The sequence below is a fragment of the Eretmochelys imbricata genome, chromosome 2 (genome assembly GCF_965152235.1).
Source record: "Eretmochelys imbricata isolate rEreImb1 chromosome 2, rEreImb1.hap1, whole genome shotgun sequence".
Classification (NCBI taxonomy): Eukaryota; Metazoa; Chordata; order Testudines; family Cheloniidae; genus Eretmochelys; species Eretmochelys imbricata.
Genome location: NC_135573.1, coordinates 141,056,361 through 141,081,829, shown reverse-complemented (window position 1 = coordinate 141,081,829; position 25,469 = coordinate 141,056,361). Strand labels below are relative to the sequence as shown.

Genomic DNA, 25,469 nt, shown 5'->3' with positions numbered 1-25,469 from the left:
CCTCTTCCTTGCCTACGAGCCAGCATTTTGCTATTGTCATCTTATTAACTGTAAATATGACGTTTCCTGTAATGATATAATATGGTAAAATACCAGGGTAACCATCGATGAGAGAACTACACCCAGCAAGCTGATGTTAGAAATAGAAAGTGATCGGCTATATGATACCATAACAAAGAAAGGTACTAGCAAGTGCATTGTGTTGACTGAGCTGACTTGGAAACTCAGTAGGAAATTGCTCTCAGTTGTTGGTGTTGCATCTTTTTCATGCTGAAGCTTTGCTGTCAGGCTAAGTGGAACTTTCCTGACTGGTGTGCGCTAGTGTGACATTGTCTAAATTAAAGGATAAAGCTGATGTGAATGAAGTCAAGTCTCATCAGACTGATACAATTCTGGGCATCGTTTCACTTGCAGTTTGTTGTCCTGACACTAATAAGACCCAACAGATATTAGAACTGAATCAGATTATCTACATATATTCGCATATGAAAGCGAAGCATTCAACATGACGGTAGCATAAACTGCCTACAACACTGTGGTGAGAAACGTGCACATGTATCTAGCAGGGTTTCTGACTGGGATCTTAGAAGTAATATAGTCTAAAATATTTAGCAATAACCACATTTATCATTAGGATCTAATATCTAGAAACATTAAATGTAGTAAGTGCATTCCTCAGTGGTTCTCAACACTGATGGTCCACAAAGCATTTATGGGCAGTACAGTGCTCAGTCTGATTCTCCTCCTTGTTTCCAGCTGCCAAATTGATTCACAGAAGCCAAAAAAAAATATATTGAAATACTTTCCTCTTATGATTTTTCTATGTAAACACTTGAGGTAGTGGACACATGGATGTTATATACTAATGAATGGGAAGGGAGATGCCAAGAGGCAACCTTCCTATTATACTGTGGTTCAGTGGAATTGTGTAAAAGTTTGAGACACCCATGCTATCTGTTATAAACACAGGTAGTAGTAAACATCATGCAGAAAAATATCAATTTATCAGAACCTGTCACATGTATGTTTACATATATTGCAGACAATGCAGTTTGTGTAAAGATAATGTCCTCAGCATAATGCAACATGTCAGATGGAAATTGTGATTCCCTGCATACCTTAGTTAAAGAATGTACCATTTTAAAAATGAAAATTTGTGCATATATAAATATGTACCATAGATAGATAGATTTATACATACAAAAAGCAAAAATGCATAGGCCCTGCTAGAGTACTTGCAGTTATTTTGGATTGAACCTTTGGGATTTTTGCTTTGAGAGATCAATTTAATTTAATTAGTAATTAATTTGATTAATTTCCTAAATTCAGCCCTTTCCAAAACATCCCTTATTTAAAAAAAAAAAGAAAAAGAAAACCCCAAATCATTTTTGATAAGCTGGTCATATTAAAACAATGAAGCCATTCTTAAACATCTTACATTTAGAAGGCAAAGTCCTAGGGTCCAGGAAGGATGGACATTTATTGATCTGTTTGTATTGTCTCAACAGAAACACAGAATTAGTAGAGCATCCTTAAGCTCCTTATATTGACCTGTTATATGACATACTCCGAAGAAAGCTACTTTAATGATTAACAGATAAATGGCTTTGTACTTTCAAATGCTTGGGGCTAAATGAGAGACAATTATAAAAGATACATAGAGGACTTTTATTCCCAGGATTTTGTCTTTTAATATCAAAATGAGAACTCAAGATTTGTTATTGAAAAGAGCAGTAGAAAGCATCCAGAAAGATTTGGAATGCTCCCAATTTGGACACTTGCAGTTCATTTTTTGGGTTAACAACCTTGGGCCAGATACTGCATTACGTTCTGTCAGTATAAAACTGGAGAAACTGACTTCAGAGCACAGAGGGGAATACCTGCAGCACTGCCAACCCCAAGTGTCCAAAAATCATGTCACTCCGGCAAAATAATCAGATTTAAAAATGAATACATGTGGATTTTTTTTCTTTGCCTTCTTGTTTTTGAGACTTTAGGATTCATGTTCTCCAGCTTTTCTTTGCAATCATGAGGGCTGGAAACATACTTTTTAAAAAAATGAAAGCTGAGATTCCCACTTAATATCATCATTACTCCAGGAAGTGGGGTTTCAGAAAAACACTAAATATATCAAAATGTGTTCATTAATTGCAAGAATTTTTAACACTGTATGTGTAAGAGCATGATTGTAGTGGTCAGAGCAAAAAGAAAAGAATGTATTTCCTGTTACTTACAACAAAAATGTTCTGGGCCACACCTGTGACAGCCCCAGACAGATTATGCCAGCGTGGGATAGAAGTGCAAAAACTTTCCACCCGTCCGCCTTTCACACACCTGTAACTGGGGAGCACAGACACTGCCCCCCCCCCAGCATGCCTACCCAAAGCGTTGGGATGACGGTGGTGTGCTCTCTTAATCTCCCACAGTGTACCAATCAGCATAGCTGGCAGAGTTGTGGGGAGTGAGCAGTGCACTCTGTCAATGGGTGGCTGAGCCTGCTGCTGCATTTCTGCATTTCTCTAAAGCCCAATAAGGAGTTCTCTATAAGTCAGTCAGAATTCTGCCCGGGCTCCCACTTCGATGGTGCCATCTCTCTGACCTTGAGGGCTATGTTTTAAAGGTACAATCTAACTCAAACATGCCTGAAAAGGAATGTATACACTATGTACAAAAATATTTTCATTCTACACTCTGACTATACACAACTGACTCCATCTTGTGGTTGTTATTCGGCCAAACATTCCCACTGTGAAGTTAAAGAAACAAATAACGTTTATAAATGTGCGGTTTCTACACATCAAATTTCAGTCTCTTTAAGAATCTGGTAATGCAAATTTATATTAAGGAAGGAAGGGAGAAAAAGATTCCTAGGTCATACAATCATTTACTATAGCAAAACTGGCACTGAATAAGGATTAATAAGCACTAGGAAGCCTATTTCTCTGATAAAGTGACATCTTCAAAATCAGTAGTTTATTTCTTTCATTTCTCATATAGGATTTAGTGCTCCCAGCCTCTATCTTCAATACTCTGAAAGCAAGGTCCATTAATTCTCAGAATATCAACATGCCATACCTAAAGAATTGTTAATGCATTTTCTGTGTCTCACTTTTGACATTATTATTGCAAAGCCTCAGATTCTACGCCCTGTTGAGACAGTTAGCCAAGTTTTTTCTTTCAATGTACCTCAAATGATTTTGGCCAGTTTTCTTTCTTTCAAACACTCTTTTACCAATGTCATCAGTCATATGAAACAGAAGTAACCACTGTGGGCATTATTTTAAATATTAGCTCCCAAGGTCACTTGTGAAGGATACACAACCAGTCTCTGACGTATCAATAAATCCATCTAAGTGAAAAACTGCTCGATAACTGTGCTCAACTGCCTTATATGCTGTGGCAGAGGAAGGTTTCAGGAAGTCAGTCAGGCATCACTTTACCTATCCGTAATTAATTATTGGTTTCCTGTTGTGTGAGTGTGATGATAACAAGACCTAATCTAATGAATAAAACAGTTGTAAGAAAAGGCAACAATGTGTGATGCAAAGCATGAAGGACAAAACGTCAGACATAATAGGGTCCATTATTCATTTTGCTGATGTTATATACAGCTAAATAATAAACCTTTCAAAACACTGCAATAAAATAATATATGCATTTTTCAAAGTACTGTAGTACTGTTTCATATGCCTCTCATAAAGGAACAATGGCTATAATCTACTGTTCTAAAAGGCATGGCAGTATTTGGCCCTTGGGCTAGCATCTTTGCCTTCCAGGTTTTTTCCTGCATAAAATGTGTTAGCTAGAATTTAAATGTTTAATGAGCAGAGATTATTTTGACTAATATCTAATGCAGACAATAGGCACTTATATGCAAAAAACTCCATCGACAAAGTTATTTGATTTTTAGTGACATTTTTATTCCAGATACAAAACTTAAATATCTTTTAACATGGATATGCAATAGTCAAAGTGGGAAATGTAATCCCTAACTCTTGGCTAAAGAAGTCAGGTGTGGAACATGTGTTGTTCTACTCCAAACTCCAGGTGAGTAGATTAACTCAACCCTAAGGTACTTGCACAGCTCAGAACCCATGGAACACCTCTCTCATTTTACCTGCAACGCCAACAGTCTTCTACTCCATCTCTGGACAAAAAAGGTGATAAAATCAAAAACATGACAAATATTATTTAATTGAGGAGCTGAAAAAACAAACCAACCCCAATCTTCCGCCATCACCTATTCACCAATGGTGAGGAACACATTAGGAATGGTTACAGTGACTGTGATCAAAAACCATTAGGGTTTTGTGCTGCTTGGAGAATAGTGTTCCAGTTGAAAAATATAATGATATGTTAATTTATATGTAGAGGCACCAAAGAATCCTGTGATCCAAACAAGCCTTCTTAAAAATTAGTATGTATGCTCACGCTACACTAGGTTTCGGTTCCAATAAAATTTTGCAAGAATATAGACTCTTTCCGTTTAGAAAGCTGAAGGACTGTTATTAAATTATGTGCCCATAAACACGCACACCTCTGAACACATACTTTAGCACACACATGAACATTATTAGAGAACACTCTAAATGAAGAGCAAGATATAGTCTGTTAATAAAATATCTTTGTGAGTTTCCAAGTCATCCAACAAAATGTCCACCCTGTTAACTCACACTTACAGAAACTGTTGTATAAAATCTTCAGAACTTGTTTATAGAGGAGGTACAACTACTTTCTTTAAAAATACCTGGACTATCAATAAAAGGACTGAAATGTACATAGAATGTAGAGACTTGGGTATGATCATTTTTTCCTCATTTTTAGCTGGAAAAGGTAGAAAAATACAGACCAAGGAAAAGCTGAGTGTTTTCACTCACATTTCCCACAGTCAGGTGCAGTGGCAAAATCCATTCCTCTGAATGTGAACCATATCGTCTGATAGATGAACTAGGAAAAACAGACCTGAATGCAGCTGCTAGTTCTCTTTCCCAGTGTCCTCCCATGACAGCCATCTTTAAACTACATCTGTATTCTGGTACCAGTCCCTAAATCTCTATTTCAATATGGTGAACACGGTAACTAATAAAAAGTACTTCCACAACAATTTCTCCATCAGCAGTTATTAGATCATGCTGGACACCAAAGAGTTGAAACTAGGTTATCAACGTACAAGCTTAACATTTAGTCAATCAGACTGCTTGGGTTGAATTTACATTTTCTAGTTGCATGAAGCAAGCATTTTTTTCCCCTAAAGGGCAGAGATGAACTAGATATTACTGCAGCAACATACAGAAACATCAACAAAGAAAGCCCAAGATAATACATGGCAACAGTACAGCAATACTTCTTAATTTTCTTCTAGAAAGAGAACAAGGTTTTAGTGCCAAATTGATAGCTATAATTTGATATATCCATCTTCTCTGTGTCATTTAAATGTTACATCACCCAAAAAGTCCTGTCGACTTTGTTTAATTTCAAAGATAGCAGTAGGGACCACAGAAAACAGTTTAAGATTACTGTAAAGTCATGAGTTTCTACTGTCATCCTAACTGATTCAACTTCCTTACTGGGATCCCCAAGAATCTCCTTGTCACAGATGTGCTTTCCCCTTTGCCTACATTATAGGATGCAAGCATCAAGACTAAACTGTAATTAAGAATGAGCTCTAGTTCTGTACTTTAAAGATCATATACCTTTAACAAATGATTATTATTAGAGATATATGAACTGATCTGAATAAAATAGCAACCAACACTAAGAACTGCCCACACTTAAATAAAATTTAACTATTTTCCATCTTGAAATAAGTCAGGTTAACAGTTTTTAGAAGGTATTTTTCATTCAATGACAGCATTTCCTGGATTTGGTTATTTTAATCTTTACTGTAAAATAGTGATGTGCCTATCTTTACATCAGCACCTTAGCACTGGTAAACAGACTTTTGGATGCTTTTCTGGATCATCTGGATTTTTTGAGGTTTGTTTGTTTGTGATTTATTTTTGTTGGAGACACTTCCAGAACTCAGATTACATTTAAAAGGAGTAAAAAAAATTAGGAAGACCAAAAAGACATCTGTATTTAATTTTTGAAGTTGCACACACTACATTCAAGGATTAAAACTTTATCTTACTCCCAGGAACTTTATATCTGAATAAAAAAGTACTGCAGTCATGACCGTACATATATATGGAAGCCCTTCAGATTCAAGACACCTGTCTGCATCTTTAGTCTTGAGCGAACTTCAGAACTTATAATTAAATAACTCACTTCAAAAGGAAGGCTGTCAGTCAAAGATACTGCCTCGGGGAGGAGGGAGCATATTTAAAATTTAACTTGTCAATCTTCAGTGAGAGTGCAAAAGACCCTACTGTGTGCAAAAATGAAGCATTTAATGGAAAAGTTTTTTCAAAATTATGAGCTAAAAGTTAGACTCCTACTTCTATATTTAGCACCTAAGGAAGAGACCTGGATTTCAAAAGTGATCCCCCAACATTTTGCATAAAAGACAACTGGAGCTTGCTTCTACAGTTACTGTTTTATCATATGACTATGATGACAACAACACATAAATTAAATATGGCTGCTAGACAACTGTACAGAGAATTTAATGGAAAAGTAAACTCCTGAAATGTGGTTTGTTGTTGACTCCACAGTTATCTCTTGAGTTTAGCAGTTTCTGGATGGGAACTACCTCACCTTCTACAAATTCTTTCCTCTGTATCTCTGATAAATAATGTAGAGATTCTTCTTCTCAACCAGCAGGCTGGTTACAATACCAAATATTAAAGGAATGTACTAGTACCTTTAAGCCCCTGGTGCTAAAAGCAATGTTCATAGCTACAGTTCTGGAGGCTTACTGCAACTCAAGCTCAAACCTCTGGAGGTTTACTCATTAATACAAACACATTTAAGGCTGAAAGTTATATTTTGAATAGAAATTTAAATAAAAACTATATATATGGATATATATATATATATATATATATGTATAGTCAAACTGAACCATCACAACTGCATTTTATGGCTACAGCTAAGTTAACAGGAAACAAAACATGATGACACTGAGGGTCAGATTCTGAGCTGAACCTATCTAACTTCACTGAAATTATTCCAGGGCTACACCAATGTAAATTAGACCATAATCTGGGATTGACTCTTGACTTCAACACAGAATTAATTTTAGAACATTACAAAATATTTAGAAGACAGCTATAAGACTCAAATTGCTTTCAAATGGAACATGCACATTTTCAAAAAAATTAAGAATGACTAAAATAATGGTAGGGGACACTATACATTTAATGGCCTCTAAAATGAATGGCATCAATGGAATTAAATGACATCAAATGCAAAATGATACAAATAAACTGAAAATTTTATCACATACAGCCTGTTATGAGACTACTTAGAAACAACAACCTTTCAGAAAGATATCTCCAGCAAATCTACATGGAAACACAGGGTCAGAGTCTCCCATTCCATCATTTGTTGTCAGTGCTACCATTTTGGTTTGGCAGGGTTTTATATCCTCTTTGAACAGATATAAATGATGACATAGGTGCAAGGCAGTGGAGTATTGGGGCAATATATGATACCTTTTTGTAATTCATCTAGTGCTCGGTTTTAGCCCATCATGAGAACTATTTATTTATATTCTAGGAATTGTACAGTATTTAATAGATTGTTTCAACCTGGTAATAGTTACTTTAAGCCATGTTAAATGACAAAAAAAGTGATAATAAAATAATGGCAGTCCCTTCTCTTTCTAATATTGTTAGTAAAAGTAAAAGGGATTAAGAAGGACTGGTAGGAACGTTATTTGAAGTGACAGACAATATAGGAATTGTTAAAAGCAGAGCCTATAAGTTTATTCCATTGATTGCATGACTGAAATGAAATTCTTTTGTATTAAAAAAAGCAAAACTGCTATGTCCTGTGTGACTAACAAACACATCTGTAAGTGCTTGCTGTGTCTATACCACAACACTTGTTCACAGGTTTGCTTGTGTGATGTCTACAGAAGATGTAGCAGTTATTGTTTTCTCTTGCAATAACTCCACACAGTAACATTTTAGCAGGGAAAGGAAAGATGTCAGGGTAAATCAAAAGAAAGGAGCAGTTAAGGGAATGGAATTTTGATATCTAAAATCTGAATAGTGTCCTTATAAGAAAATGATTAGTTATGCTACATCAGACTGAGTCTCATTGGTGTTGATTATGTCTGTATGAAATCTACTTGTCCTGTTCCTGTTAACACAGGATATTTACATATTATCAAGAACTTTGTTGATACTTTGAACACACTCATTTTATCGACAGAATAGATTAACTTGATTCATTTTGTTCCCATAATGAAATGTAATGATTTTTTTTTTAAAAAGTGTGCTTGGATCACAAAAGAAGTGCTTGACAAAAAGTATTTCATTTGCTGACTGAAATACATTATTTAGCAATAAGTGCATTTCCGATCGAAAGGTGTAAATAATCAACAGAAACGTATATGAATGATGGATAGCTTTAAAGGGAGCTAACTGGACCGAGCTTATTTCTCCCTCTCTCCAATGTGCAATGTTCATACAGGACTTTGGTCATATGACAGTGCCACTGAAATTCATGGGCCTACTTGCGTAAGTAAAGTGAGCAGGATTTGGCCTACAGTTCATAAGGTACAATAAATTAAAATGTATCATACATATTTTTTTAATTCTGTAATAGTAATGTATTATAGATTTAAATGTGTTCTCCATAGCTCTTCTGGGAGCAAATCTTAGTATGCATTAAACATCACAATTCAAGACTGGTCAGATGACAGCCAGAATACCTGGGTTTGGGAATAGATTCTGGTTTCTTGGCTCTGCGAGAGAGTACGCTGAGCGTGCCATGACCCAGAATGATGGGTGGGTGAAAATCCTCTGTCCTCAGCCACTCTGAAGCCTGGGGCCGCCCGCTGCCATAAATCAATCAATCAATTATTTAATCAGGTAGCTGCATTTTCACAGTGATATAGAAATGGGCTCTAGATAATGTCTTCTCTATAAAGCTATTGCAGTTTTAATTAAATTATAGACAGATATAGGTTACCTTATACCAGTTCATTTTAAAAGCCTGACATTCACCTCAGTGAAAATGCTTTCCCCCAGCCCACTGATGCTCCAACTATAGGCCCGATCCAGCAAAATGCATGTATATGCTCATGAATAATTTTAAGCATCTATGTAGTCCTATCAAACAGTACTTTTGATGGGAATATTTATGTGCTGGTTGGGGCTTAAGTCTTTAATGTGGTGCTTAAGTGATACAAAGGCCCTGGCACTGGAGAGAATTTCATCTAAAGAGAATACATCTCTCAAGGACGTAGGCGTTATCATTTGGATTTTCTTCCAATTAGGCCATAGCCAATGTTCCAGTGTACATCACGGCGTAATGCATTTAATATGTCAAAAGGGCAATAGATTTATTTTACTTAGAAAAGAACGTCAGATTTTAAAACCAGTTGCCAGGAATTTTGCAGTATATCTCTGGCAATATTCAAAGAACTTTTAGCAGTTTACAGCTGCATTATTCTGAAAGTCACATGAAAAAAGACTCCTCTTTTAGATCCTGCCTGGCTTAACTGTTTGATTAGGCTTCAGGCAATTTTTTAAGTCTTGTTCAGCCAATGACAGACAAGGCCAATCTTCAGAGTGTCTATTTAGGCTTCATTAAATGTCTGTCACAATATTCTCCCTATTGTGTGATAGCACAGTATGTGATGAAGGACAACTGCCTTCAGTAACCTCTTTGCTTTCAAATGGATATGATGTCTGTAATTTTATTGTTAAATTGAGTGATAGGGACAAACATTGGTATTATCCTGTGCAACACAGAAATCCACAATAATGAATGAAAAACTATAATTTCTAAGACTTTATTGTGATTTCCCACTTATATCCCGAAAGACATATTACATATGAATAAAAAAGATACAGTGTAAAGACATTGTGCTGGAGCCTAAATGATTGGGTAAAATGATGCAATTCATAGAAAATATTCTCTTCATGACAGTTTCTCCAGTTCTTTAGTATCATAAACACTTAATGCAACTTGAAGCTTGTTTTTAGCAAGTAAATTATGGTTCAGGTTGGATTACTTAGTTTCTTTCTACATGTACTTTTTGTCTAAAGATTTGAGATAATTTTTATTTGCTAACTTCATGAAAATTCTCAAGCTGCTCTTATTTAAGAGTAGTTGGTTATTTGCTTGAAAACTGAAGATGAAGAAAAAATCTGAGCCGCAACAAATGAGAATTTGCTCCTTCCCGGATGTAGCTATATTTTCAAAGGTATCCCCTAATTTTTCGATGCCCACCTTGACACACTTAATGCCTTGGTTTTCAGAAGTGCCAAGCAACTGTGTCCAGTAATTTCAATCAACTGAAGTTGTGAGCACTCAGCACTTCTAAAAATCAGGCCGTAGGTGACTCAGGTGGAGCACCGAAAAATGGAAGCAACCAAAATTAGTAGCCATTTTTGAAAATGTAGGCCTTACTACATAGAACAGAGAACAATGGAAATGCCTAAACGTCTGAGTCATTTTTGGAGACATGTTTTCTTCACTGATGGTCAACTACAGTGAGAATTTAATTAATCTTTAATTAATAAAAATGTGATCCCTGAAAACATCTTTTCTATGGGATTAACTAGTGCTGTCCTCATCTTTAAGTATACTTTTCAGTCTGGGGTTCAATCTGAGTCACTCACTCCACTGGGTTACTGAGGCTTTGTTTCCTTTCCCATGGCACACTGTCTTGGTGCAAGTTCTTTTTCAGGTGGTTTTCCCAAGGAGGAAATGAAAGGGTTATGGGTGGGAGGACCAGAAGAGAATTAATCTTTCTGGTAGAAACTGGAGTCCTACAGAAAGTTCTTTAGGAAAGAGAGCACAATTTAAATCTTTCTGCATCACACCCCCTTTCCCTTGTTGTGCTGACAATTGATGGCTTGCTCTGCCCCCCATTTTCTAAGAAAGTATCAAATTCAGAGAAAACAGGAGAAGCTGAGAATCAGGCAACTGGAGCAAAACAGCCCAGTAGTAGCTTTTTGTAGAACAGCAGCAGTTGCCCGTTGATGTTAGGGAGAATAGAACTCTCACACAGGGCATCGAGGAAGGGAACCCTTTCACCCCAAGACTAAGATCATCATTTCATCTTGGTTTTGATGGCTTTCTCTTTTTTGAATTGTAACAGCTGGAGAGAATTTTGGATAAAATGTTCTTGTCAGGCTTCGTTAAGATAGTGCTGGAGAGTGAAGTCCTACAAGTGTATCAGGGGAGGCAACAGTGGATCCCAACCATGTGTCTGAACTCTGACTTGAAATTGACTCTTCGTACCCTTTCCATTCTGGGCTGTCCTGGTAAGCCTGCTAACCATTCTGCTGTGTCCCTTTAAAGTTACCATACAGCTGCTGTTGAGCGGAGAAGCCAGCACAGTGGTTAGAATCAGTCAGTGTAGTGCACAAACCGTTACAGACTCTGCTAGTGCTGTGCACAAGCTAGTATACTGTGTTTTATTTCCCACAGCACGATACCCCATCCACAGAGATGCCAAATAGTGACAGCCGTGTATGCAAGAGGTTTTTTTAGCCTGAGACCACTAATTAACTTCCCACAGAAAATCAAACCACTGCCAGGTAGTGACAAGTTTGAAATCTAGCCCAGGTCAACAGAGAACCATCTCCCATCTTGAACTGAGAGGCTCAATTTCTCTCTACCCACCCTCTGAGCCAACCAGGTTTGCTATCTTAGCATTCTGTTTAAACAACCAAAGGCTATTTGAGAAGAAAATCCAGACAATTCCATGCAAGGTGAAGCTCTTCCTATATTAGCACTAATAAGTACGTATTATGGGCCTGATCCAACAAAAGACATTCCCAGCTTTCCAGATATTAAATGCCCTTCAAAAATCCTCAGATGCCAGCTCTGCTACAGACTGGCCTAATCCACAGTAAAGGCCAGAAAGAAAAAATCCTGCCTTGAGGCCTGATCCAAGGGCGCATTAAACTCAATACATGTTTTCCATTGATGTCAATGTACACTGAATCAGGCTCTTGTGAAGAAGCTCATGGGAAGGAGAGCTCATACAAACAAGGTGCTAGCTGTCTGAGCTCCATTGCACTCACTGGGGATACACAGTCCATGGGCTAGATCAGTGGTTCTCAAAGCCAGTCCACCGCTTGTTCAGGGAAAGCCCCTGGTGGGCTGGGCCGGTTTGTTTACCTGCTGTGTCCGCAGGTTCACTGGCCGCGGTTCGCCACTCCAGGCCCATGGGGGCTGCGGGAAGGGCGGCCAGCACATCCCTCGGCCCGCACCGTTTGCCGCAGTCCCATTGGCCTGGAGCGGTGAATCGCAGCCAGTGGGAGCCGTGATCGGCCGAACCTGCAGACGCGGCAGGTAAACAAACTGGCCCGGCCCACCAGGGGCTTTCCCTGAACAAGCGGCGGACCGGCTTTGAGAACCACTGGGCTAGATTACCTTTTCTGCAAAGCCCCAAGAAATGACATGAACAGGTTAAAGTCTGGGTCTGTGTATGCATGAACGTCCTTGCCTTCTCTCACAGAAGTGCTCTTTCCCCCTGTCTCCGTTGTGGCTTATTTTACCCCTAAATAATTTTCTTTGTCCCATCCATTCCTTCTCATGGAATGTTTTTACTTCTGTACCTATTAGTACTATAGCCTTGGTTAAAACCAAAGTGCTTGCTTCAGCCCTGTTGGAGGCTGCAGTCTACATCCCCACACATATGTTAGAAGAAGATGTGCTACGGAGGAGGCAAGTGACAATATCAGGCTTCCACTAGCTGGAAGGAGCTTCAGTTTACAGCCAGGAGTCTAGAAGCCTCACTGGTAGAGGCTGCCTGAGAGAGACACTGGATCAGTACATCTCCTGCATGCCCTTGCTGTGCACCTTCCTGAGCCAGCCCCTACCCACTTCTTGGGTAGCACTGGCTGGCTCCTGGCCCCCCAACAGAGTGGAAGTTATGGGCAGCTTGTAACATTATGCTCCCCACTGCTGGCTGGACTTTCTGTCACTGGGCACTTGCAGTCTGGGTTCTGCCACAGGTAGTGAATAAAGTCCATCGTGCTAAGCAGAACTACAAAAATGTAATAAGCTTTCACGTTTTTTCCCAACATGAACAAATCTGTGGGCCAAATATATTGGCTACTTTTATACCAACAACAGTGACAAATCAATATTCTGGTTACTTCAGTAATGCAAATGATAATACATCTATTCATGTTATTCTTTCCCCTGTTTAGTATAGTGTCAACAAGTGCTGCTCTAAAACTATATCAAACTTTGGACATACTGTCCCTCAAGCAGCAAGACAAATACTGCTGCAGTTCCTTAAAGTTAATGTTAGGCTTGTAACTGGCCCAAGTCATAAAACAGAATCATGCTTCTATTCCAGCCTCTCTTATATGCTAGTGATTACTTGAGCATAATGAGATAGATATTTTTAGGGCATACTAATGAATTTCAGACACCTGCACAATTGGATTTAGCTGCAGTGTGGGAAAAATTCCTGCCAGTGTGTGAAAGCACAAAGTGCTGACCATATTGCACAGCCAGCTGAAGCTGTATTCATTCATTACTGCCAATACAGATGCTTTAGTGGGAGAAAGTAATTGCATTGACTATTTAAACCCATATTGCATGACAAATATTATTGCTTATGTAATAGAGATCTTAGGAACGCTCTTGTTTTATATAACTTTTTTTTTAAATATTGTGAAAGAACGGAAGTGCCATAGGCAGCAAGCCCAAGATTCAGCTAAGTATTCAATTTACTAATGTGAAGGAAGCAAAGGAAGTAGCTCCTTTCGCAAAGTGTTTTTCTTGATTCATTCTATATAAAAATCATTCCTTATATTGTGTACTAACTTTATAAACATTAAAAAATACATCCCCATCTGTTTATGTACAGTAACATTTTTAGTTAAGTTAATGCTTAGAAGCATTTGGTTAAAAGAAATGATATTTGCTGTACTAAATTATTATACAATGTTTGGTAGCAGGTTGTAGAGACATAAGAAGACTAAAGAGTTATTTTGTTCAATTAGCTCAGTGCTTGGGAAAGGTATTAGATTAACTGCCTGGGAGACTGACCTCCATTTTACCCTGCCAGAGTTAGCTCATGAAGGGATTAACAAAATGAATCCTGCAAAATAGTTCAAAGGTTAAGAAACTAGCCAGCCCCTGCAAGCACAACAAACTTTACCCCCAAAGGGGCATCTCTCCACACCATGCAGAGAATCACTTCATTCCCCACATCCCAGATGTGCTGTTTTCTTAGAGGAACCCTACCCTCGCTGCTGTTCACTCCCACCTCTCAAACTAGGCCTATTTGCCAACCTTCCTCAAACAGGAGCTCAGGTGTACAAAACAATAAAATTTCAAACCCAAGACTCAACGTGAGCAGACTGAGGCAAAGATTTCACACTACTCGACTCTTTTCAGCTACACAATACAGCACAAGCAATGGCACTGTGAGCATCTTCAGAGTCCACCATTAATATGCCTCACCCTTGACTGGGAGTGGAATTAAATGCTTGGTCTCTTTGCTTAGACTACAAAGAAAGGTGCCAATTAGAGGCAACCGCGGTGGTAATTTTTGGGATGTGAAATTGTGAGTACTAGGAAGCGGTCTGAGATTGCCACTGAATATACGTGTACACACATACACACACCACATTTACACGCACACTTGAATGTGTGTCCATTTACAAGCATTCTGTGATAGGAGCTTGCTGTACCATCACCTATCATTTATACATGTAAGAAGTTTATTTTTAAATAGTTAATTTTAAATGTGTTGTTCATAGTAATAGTACTATAATTTACACAAAAGAGGAGGCTGGCAGCCTTATGAGAATGATAATGGGAGCCACTGCTTTCACCTCTAGATTGCCTCTGAATCAAGCTCGTGTTGCTAGTGCATGAAAGCTGCCAATTTGATGGACGTGAAATAAACAGGTCTCTATCCAGTTCCAGGGGTACCAATGTCCATATCATAAAAGCATCACCACTGAAGGAACCGGCATTGGTGGGCTCAGCAGAGAGGCCAGGAATTGAATGAGGTGGGACTCTCACACTCACCCCGATGGTTGTCTCTCCAGGATAGGATTGAGATGCACTGATAGGAAAGGCTGAGGAGAGGCAGCTTGCACCACTGCTGACCATGCTGTACAGGTTCTGTGAACAGAGGACTTCACTCTCCAGGACTGTCAACTCCAGCACTTTTAATAAGAACTAAAATTTATTTAAAAAAAAAACTCCCCCAAACAATAACAACCAAAAAATACGTGCTTTATGGGCCATTTCTATTTAAGGAGTTAAAATTAGACATGGGAACTTCAAAAAACACCAGATCTGAACCTCCTAAACTTTGGGCGGTTGGGATTCAGACTTCAAAGTTTGAGCCCATTAACAGATCAAATAAAGTATTTTGGTCCCACGTTCCTTCAGCCCCCAAAGTGGGTAACTGTACTGAAGATCTAAAATCTGAAGAAAATCTTACCTTCTTGTAGAGACTTCTCAGGTCTCTGTACTGCCACATGCTATTTAGGACCTGAGATGCTGCTTTCACCACTTTTGGTGAGTGCCTATTACATTAAAAAAAAGAGAGAGAGAGAGAGAGACTGTTAAATCCCAGGCTCAATTAATGATGATTTGTGAGTCAATTACAAAGGATTGAAACTCTCAAGTGGAATTCTGCTATTCACCAGTTTTATCTGTATACTCTAAGAGCTTTACATTCAAGTAGTTTGGATAGTAACATTTTATTGACTGACAAACACACTCTTCATGTCCATATTACTAAGTGTCAGAAGAGGAACAAAACCAATACACACTTGTGCTGTACAGAGAATGAGAAGCAAGGGTTCACATTGGGAACATGAGAACAAGAGAATTCTGTCAAGATGGAGAGTAACTGCTGAACTGGCTAACTGATAGTGTGGGTAGTGGGGAAGGTAGAGAGAGAGAAAGCTGCAGAGGGCAAAACTTGGACAAATTGTTTCTAGAGAGATGGCTTGGCTGCAGCCCTGTGGGCAGTGTCATGAAAGACAAGAGTACAGGGCTTTGGTTTCTTTCTCCTGGGCTGGTAGACTTTAAGCACTTCAAGGAACAGATGAGTGAGTACTTAACTGCACCAGTGCCTTCTACTAGATGGTCAGAGGAAACAGAGGAACTAGCCAGGTGATGAGCACTGTTTTAAGATGGGAGGGGGTTGGGGGCAGGACACAGAAATATAATAGATCATAAATACACAGAATGATCAATGCTTTGTGACTAAATAAAATTCATCTGGAACCCAAATTTGAACTTATGTTCTGAAACACTGACAACAGTAACCTATTAATGACTGCACTCTAAACCTATATAAAAAGACAAAAATAACTTCACATGGACTCCTCCTTCTGGAGTCTTTCCCCAGGAGATCTGAATAATTATTTCAGAGAATTAGAGCCAAATGTTCCCTTTTGTTTAGGCAGTACAAGAGAGAGCAGATGTCTTAAACCCAATGAGACGGGCCAGGGAGGACAACATAGGATAAATATGTGACTATGCAGAAAGACCACATCTTGTGACTAACCTCATCCCCTCAGCAAACATAAAGCAGCAGAGCTCCAAGAAAAAATTACAAGGGATTAGAGCCTGCCTGAAGAAATTGGGGAACAGTCACACTTGTGCTTGGTGTTTCCCTGTGAAAAGGGCACAACTGGTGGCGAAAAAGAAGCACATGGTGCTGGTGTTCATAGAATCATAGAATATCAGGGTTGGAAGGGACCGCAGGAGGTCATCTAGTCCAACCCCCTGCTCAAAGCAGGACCAATCCCCAATTAAATCATCCCAGCCAGGGCTTTGTCAAGCCTGACCTTAAAAACTTCTAAGGAAGGAGAGTCTACCACCTCCCTAGGTAACGCATTCCAGTGTTTCACCACTCTCCTAGTGAAAAAGTTTTTCCTAATATCCAACCTAAACCTCCCCCACTGAAACTTGAGACCATTACTCCTTGTCCTGTCCTCTTCTACCACTGAGAATAGTCTAGAACCATCCTCTCTGGAACCACCTCTCAGGTAGTTGAAAGCAGCTATCAAATCCCCCCTCATTCTTCTCTTCTGCAGACTAAACAATCCCAGTTCCCTCAGCCTCTCCTCATAAGTCATGTGTTCCAGACCCCTAATCATTTTTGTTGCCCTTCACTGGACTCTCTCCAATTTATCCACATCCTTCTTGTAGTGTGGGGCCCAAAACTGGACACAGTACTCCAGATGAGGCCTCACCAATGTCGAATAGAGGGGGACGATCACGTCCCTCGATCTGCTCGCTATGCCCCTATTTATACATCCCAAAATGCCATTGGCCTTCTTGGCAACAAGGGCACACTGCTGACTCATATCCAGCTCGTCCACTGTAACCCCTAGGTCCTTTTCCGCAGAACTGCTGCCTAGCCATTCGGTCCCTAGTCTGTAGCTGTGCATTGGGTTCTTCCGTCCTAAGTGCAGGACCCTGCACTTATCCTTATTGAACCTCATCAGATTTCTTTTGGCCCAATCCTCCAATTTGTCTAGGTCCCTCTGTATCCTATCCCTGCCCTCCAGCGTATCTACCACTCCTCCCAGTTTAGTGTCATCCGCAAATTTGCTGAGAGTGCAATCCACACCATCCTCCAGATCATTTATGAAGATATTGAACAAAACCGTCCCCAGGACCGACCCCTGGGGCACTCCACTTGACAGCATGTATTACTCCACTTGTTGGCAGCATGTATTACTCATCTGGTTCCAGTGTGGGTAGTGGTAACTGAGAAGGGTCACAACTGCATTGCCAGCAGAGCTGGTAAGATAATGTTAATCACATAATTTATTCAGTTGTTTTCCACAATATTTTCCTAGTAAATTATTTGTTGATTCTGCCCATCTCTATTATTCGTCCTGCAAATAGAACTGGGTGATTAGTTCATGAGTTGATAGGGATTTGATGAACACTTTCACACATCATTGTTTTCATTATTTACCCATCTTTAGCTGCTAGTGGGGTACGGGGAGTAGGGAATGACCAGTGTGGTAACAGTGCCAATCATGCTGTTAATACCAAGGGGAGGCCAAGAGCAGTGAGATCCACTGAATTTGGCCAATCTGATCCCATGGATGCCAATTCTGCTACACAACTGTAGAGAAGAGAGGACTAGGGCTGTGGGCTCTTTACAGAGATTAGAGCAGATAGTCCTTGTACTACTGTGATTGTGTCCTACCCCTGTGCAGGAAGCATGGGATGAGAGGAAAAGGGAAGGACCTTCATGTCCTCTTCTTCAGTTGTGGACCCACAAAGGAGCCAGGTGCACTCTGGCTCCATATTTGGAGGACCACATGCTGCATACAATGTAAGATGCATTAATATTTAAGTTCTGTATTGAAGTACACTGACTATGGCAAAAATTCCCCATCAGTCCAGTATAGTGCAATTTTGTGGGTTCCAGTTCTTTGAAGAGCATCTGGATGAAGGGAATAGAATAGTGTAACAGATGACAAATTGAAATCTATCCATTAAAATCTCTATAAATCCTATTATAGGTAGTGTTGTTGTAGTTGTGTTGGCCCCAGGATATTGAAGAGACAAGGTGGATGAGATATCTTTTATTGGACCAAGTACTGTCTCCAGACCTGAAGAAAAGCTCTGTGTAAGTCTGAAAGCTTGTCTCTCTCACCAGCAGAAGTTGGTCCAATAAAATATATTACCTCATCTACCATGTCTCTATAAATTCTATTGTAACAACTTTTAGGGTTAAAGAGTTTTTGACTTGCCTTCTCATGAAACAGAGTTTTTGATCCACTGGATTAAAGCTTTGGTGACTTCTGTTGGAAGCAGACACAGTGCATATTGATTTTTTTTAATATGACGGTGATTATACTAGAAGCAACAATAAATGGTTCTTCTGAGGCTAGTAACAGTTGGTCTTGTTAACAGATTTCATACTTTATAATTTAACACAATGTTGCATTCTGTTAAACTGTGCAACTTCACTAATTTAAGTAACAGGTTGGCAAGATAGTCTTTCTACAATTATTATTTGAAATAATGGAACCTCCATGAAAGAAATGAAAAAGATAGAAGGAATGGGAAAAAAGTCTCATGTCTCTGAAAGATGAGTATAAACTCCTGTTTTAGGTGAGGAGCTGGTATCATGTGCTGATAGATTTTCTTGTTCTACCACTACAAAATCAATAAAAATAATCATATCTAGCTCTTATACAATGCTTTTCATCAGTAGGTCTAAAAACACTTTATAGAGGGCACTACAATTATTATTTGGGCATTCTGAAAACATATATTAGCTGACATGTCCTAGACTATTAGAAATATATGGCTTTCAAAAGGTTAGGTTCACTGGATTTGCAGTTAGGGGTTATATTTGGCTCACCATATGCTGTAAGGCTGACATTTTCAAGACCCTAACAGGAGACCCAAATCCCATTTAAATCAATGGGAGTTGGGTGGCTAATTCTCTTAGGCTCTTTTGAAAACTCCAGCCCCAATGTCACTAGGTAATAATGATCTCTGTTGGAGGAGTATACAGGTGGACAAATACACAGTTTCTGTAGATTTTCTTAAGTTTTATTAATGTAGAAGGATAAACTTGGAGTCAAATTCCCCGGTGGTGTCAGTGGGCACATTCTACTGAAGAAAAATGGAGATGCACCTGCTTATGCCAGCAGTTAATTTGATCTAGTAACAACAATTAATTTGGTTTAATAAGTAATTTATTTATAATCAAAATTGTAATATGTTTTATTCCTAAGGTGAGTCAGCAGTACAAGGGCAGTTCCCACAACTGGAATCACCACAATTGGTAATGCTGCTACTCTTCTCAATTCCTGACAGAGTTATAATAATGAAAGTGTACTGGGTGAGAAGCATGAAAGGAGAGAGAATAATAATAGAAGAAAAGGGAATAAGATTGAATTGTGTCAGCTATGCATTAATTGCCTAGCCCAGCACACTGCTCCAGTACCAGGTTGAGTGGGTGGATTCCTCTTTCAGGCTGAAGATTGGCTGTGAGGAGCCACATTAGAGCCAGGAGGCTGCAGCTGCCTCTGTGCTGATAACATATCCCCCTTCTGAAAGAAGGATCTATGCATTAGAGTGAAATCTTCCATTTTTCAAACTGACATGGTCCCACAGAAGGCAAAGCAACCATACCTCTGGAAGTTTGATGTATATTGTTTGTAACCAAGCTATTCTAGGCAACCACTCCCAGCAAAAGGAGAGGATCCAATGATCGCTTTGTCAACAGTGTGCACTGACTCAGAAAAAAAAAGATGCATTCATAGCTGTTGCTAAGAGCATCATAGTTAGGTGTGAGTCTTCTCCTACATGTATCGGTGCCATTTAATGTAGCAGACAGAAGGCCTGATACTTCTTAACAAACTAGGGAGTGGGAACAGGGGTGAGGAAGTGGAAAGAGCTGTGGCCCCATCCCCCACTTGCCAGCCAAAATAACTGTTGTATGGTGGGGAAGTAAGCTGCAGCATGCACAGTGGTGAAGTTACTTACTTCTGGCATTCCCAAAGCAAGTGGGAGTAGGAGAAGAATAGTACCTTTGTGAGGCATAAATCCTTTCACAGTGTCCTCCTGGTTATTCCCATGGCACATCGCCCATTACACAGGGGCCTAATGTCTCAGGCTATCGCCTGATGGTGATAAAATATTTCATGCCAGTCATTATTATAAATAATTATTATTCATGATGCTGCACATTGCCAGTGAAAGCAGGCCAAAAAATGAGCCCTGGCAGGGACTTTGATACTGGGTTACTTGTTTCCTGTCTCCCTTCCAACATCTGACACGGTTACTAATACAAGTGATTTATGATTAAACTTAATAATGAAGCTAATGATTTCACCAGACAAGACAAACCTATTTAGTACTAATTACACCTATTAAAGATGTTACAAAAGGTGTGAGGTGATTTGCAAAACATACTTGTCTCCTTTACTTTTGGAAATGCCAACCAGCTTCTCAATGCCTCCTGCATCCCGTAAGGCCTTGGCATTCTCCATGTTTTTAGTGATGACTTCATGCAGAGTGCAGCAAATGGCAGTAACGGTGTCATCCGACATGGCCTTGCTTGCTGAGCTGTTGCTGTTGTTACCTCCTGGAAGTCGGTGGACCAGGTCCCGCATGGCATACTTGCCTTTTTGGAAAGAAAATGAAGGGAGATTGTTGAGGAACTTTAAAGGAAGAATGATGGGGGAGATACAGGGAAAATACACAAGGCAGTGTTAGTGCCATTTTCATAATTTCAGGTCTATAATTTGCTGTCAGTATCATCTTGTCATTAGCCGTATTTATACAAACATATGTTTAAGCAGCATTTTGCCCATTAGGACCTCTACTAATAGTCCCTGGTAATATCAGTGAGAGCTTCAGGGTATGAGTTATATCCTGTCTTTGTGCAAAGGAGACAGGTACAGTAAAGCTAAGTACGTATGAAAGTGTAAATCAAAGATTTGAGAGCCCAGCAGAAGCTGGCCAGACCATATCTTCCTTACCCCATTATAGCAACACCATTTAAGTGAGCCCAGGGCAAACTGGCTGGGATGATGCATCACTACTAATAAAATCATCACTGTATAACAGTTGATAGGGATAGTATAAAGGTACTGAAGCCATCCAAATTGGCATTCTTTGTGAATGAGTAGCAGGCTTCACTATACATTAACTGGGTGTAATGATGTTATTGTACTTTATAATATGCTTTAAAAAGCTATTGTTATTTCTATGTAGTTTGAGTTGTATGAATATTAGTGCTTCGGAGGTGAGGTTTCTCTGCACTGTGTTGCAGTCTGATATCTAGCAAAGGATTACCTTACTCAACATTTATAACTTAAATCTTCTATCAAACTGAGCAGTGCATTTTTGTAGAGGAGTTTGTATGTTAGACACAAGGAAGACATAGTCATTGTGATTCTCCATTATAATTTTTTTCTTATTTAAATACATATAGAAATCTTTTAAAAGTTGCTTGTATGAATGTAGTGAGTGGGAAAGATACCACGCCAGCAGTCCTGGAGAAGGACATTTTACATCTAACTACTGGACAAGTACAACACAGGCAGCAGAACTTCCCCACACTGCCACATCAAACCGCCTTAGCCCTGTTCTGGAGGGATCACTAGTGTGGGTGCAAGTTTAATATAGCTGCTCGTCTAAGATGAAGACAGGCTGAACAGTGAAGAGACTAGGGCCCACATACAACTCTCAGTGAAGTCAGTGAACACATTCCCATCAACTTCAGTGGCGCTGGGTGAAATAATCAGCTCAACACCATCACTCACTCTCAAGATGGGAATGACCTGATTGTCAGGACAAGTAACTGGAAGTAATCCATATTACTTTCTGGCCTAAAATGTAATGAGAGATCTTCTCAATCAGATATTACAAGCCCTGATAAGATGGCATATACTAAGTGCTTGTTAAAAAGCTTACTCCTGAAGTTACAAACAAAACTCTTGGTGTCTGAATCTGAAAGGCAAAAGAAGCAGAAGACTGGCCCTTTGAGTGTCCTTATGTCAGATTTTCCATCATAAATTGTTATTTTTTTACAATGCTATCTGCAATGGCGAATATCTATCCAATCATTTGGAACAATGCATTAATAATACAATACACACCAAAATGCATGTACTGTCACAGTAAAATCATTGTATACCAAATTAATTTTGTGACAATGTCAGATCCAGAAACTGACACAACAAAGTTCCTTGTAATGGAAGCATAACACACTAAAATGTGTGCAATTGTTTTATTATCAATGTGTTGCAATTTAGAATTTAACATTTGACTTCAAATGTTTTTGTTTCTAATATTTCATCATTGTAATATGCATTATATTTTTCATTTAAATGTCAGATGCAGTACATAAGTGGTCATATGAATTCTGTGCAATTCTTTTTCCCATACATTCCTATAATAGTATCTGCCAAAGAAAAGCCATATAGAGGCAAATATTAATATGTAGTTCTAGCCAGTAATAAGTGTTTCAATAACAAAAACATTTATTAATTCATTTATGCCTTTTAACACAAGCCAATTAATAGTTGCATATCTGCTATAGTCACTTGAATATTACAGTCATAGAATATGGTAGATCATGCTTGCCTGTCAAAGTAGATTTGTAAAAGGCTGTTTATTTATGCCATTTGTTTCAGTCGTCACTCCTCTAATACTACCATTGATCAGGATCATAGAATCACAAAAATGGATGAATTAGATTAAGTAGAGGTTCTCTCTCTTCCTTTCCCTGTACCAACCACCCAGGGCATGACAAAGCTCCTTTTTTTACCTATAGCAACTGCTCAACCTAAACAAGAGAGGGATATTTATGCTCCCCTTTCTTTCAGATCATGGATTTCAGCTCCTTTTTGGCACTGTGTGTTAAAGCTGCCCTCTCTTTGGCAGCTAGTGACCACAGTCCTTAATTCTGAGTATGAAAATATACCGTGACTGCTCCTGAGCAAGTTTTTCTATGGAATTGGCCAGGAATACAAGGATCACTGCACCACAAGAGAACATAAATGTATGTATATATAGGTTTCGTTGGATGCCTGCATATCAGAATGGTACCATGGTTACGCAGCAGAAAACAAATATAAATACAATCAAGTTGATACTACGACTTATAATTAATCATGAACATTCCAGATATGAGACTGGATCCAGAACAATATCCAGTTCACTAGTTAGCAGTTCTGGTACTTCTATTCTGCACATAGTTGATAAAATAAGCAAGAGAGGTTCAAATCAGTATCAGACATACAGAATCGATCAGTGAGCGGAAAATTACAGAACTGGGAGGTGGGGGGTGAGGAACAGTATAGATTTATACATCAGATGTGGTACAGCATCCCTGCCTTCTGACTGGCTGAGATAGTTCATTTCAGTATAATTATGCATAATTCAGGAAATATTTAATTCACGTCCAACTCTTGAGTTTGCGTGGCTTCATAGCACAATGATACCATGGATCAAATTCAGCCCTTGAATATGTGTATGCAGTTTCCATCAGCATCAATGGGAATTGCATGCATTTTAATGTAGAATTTGGCTCTGTTTCATTTCACTTTTTAAATAAGGCTATTTCAGTCAGCTATATGAATAAAATAATTTTTACATGCTAGTTGGACAGGCCAAACCTGGTTTAAATATTAAAGAATTGATTCATTTTGTAAAGTAACATTATTTTGAACCAGCAACTCACGTCGGAAGAACAACAGTCCAGATTTCGTAAAACAGAAAATTATTGAATTCCTCGTTTGAGAGGTCCTAGTGTTAACAAGCATGGCTGTTACAAGTCATACTGTAACACAATGTTCCCTACATTTTTATTGTTCAGATAATTTATTAGCTATTTTAAAAGAAGATACGGGAGAAGAACAAATATATCTATGTATAAAAATTACTAGTGTGAATTAATCCAAATTAATTAATTTAGATCACATGAGCTGGTTGTGGAAAAACTGTAATGAAGAGGCAACAATCCTGTACATGTCTCTGAGATACAAAATGGGTCAGGGAACACCTCTCATCTACAATAACCAGCTTACATTTATATTACATTTGTATCTCCACGGCTTCTAAAGTGCTTTACAAACAAAATGGTTTTGCACCGAATCTCTCCCCAACACTACTGCAATATTAAGACTTCACAGTAAAAAAGGAGGTAAATTATATTATGCAAAAGTGAAGCTCCTTATTGCCACAGTCACTGGATTGCGTTGCACACATTTAGTGTTTTCTATTTCTGTTTTTCTTGTTAATGAATATATTACTATGGTTTATAGACTGAATTCTCCTTCAGTTACACCAGTTTTACCTCCAATGACTTCAATTATGCTACTGATGATTTACAGTGATGTAAGTGAGAGGAGAATCAGATTCTTTATCACTGGATATATTTTTTAATTCTGCTTTTATTTACACTGACACAAATCTCAAATAATGCCACTGATGCTTATGATGTTACTCCAGATTTACACTGTAATAAATGACAGCAAATTTTGATCCTTAACTTTTGCAGTTCTTGACTTTTGAATTTTAATTGTGGAACATTTGCACTGACATTTTTTTTTCCAATATTGTGAGTCTTTCCTGAAAGCAGATAGAAATGTATCATGAAACACCTGACTTCAGGTGTCAGCAATGTTTTATCTAGCACTACCAGCAGGAAGACTGGGGAAGTGGCAGATACAATATGTAACTCTGGGGAAGTCTCACTGAGCTTAAGCAGGGAGAGGAGAAGGGGGCACTGAGGATATGATCATTTGTGTGAGAAAGATACTAAAAATAAATATCATTGTTAATTCCAGCAGGGTTTGTACAGAACCACTTTGATCTACAAATAAATTGATTTTTTTCTAACATTAAATGTTGTAAGA

At 38.7% G+C, this 25,469-nt stretch overlaps 1 protein-coding gene across 1 annotated transcript in view; it reads right to left on the bottom strand.

Moving 5' to 3' along the window:
* Window positions 1–25,469, bottom strand: part of CTNND2 (catenin delta 2) — a 526,110-nt gene that overhangs the window by 30,331 nt on the left and 470,310 nt on the right. Inside the window, exons 12-13 of the mRNA XM_077809167.1 lie at window positions 21,016–21,226; window positions 15,548–15,632 (exon numbers count right to left, since the gene is read on the bottom strand). Of these exons, the coding sequence (XP_077665293.1) occupies window positions 15,548–15,632; window positions 21,016–21,226 (296 nt within the window). The remainder of the gene's footprint in view (window positions 1–15,547; window positions 15,633–21,015; window positions 21,227–25,469) is intronic.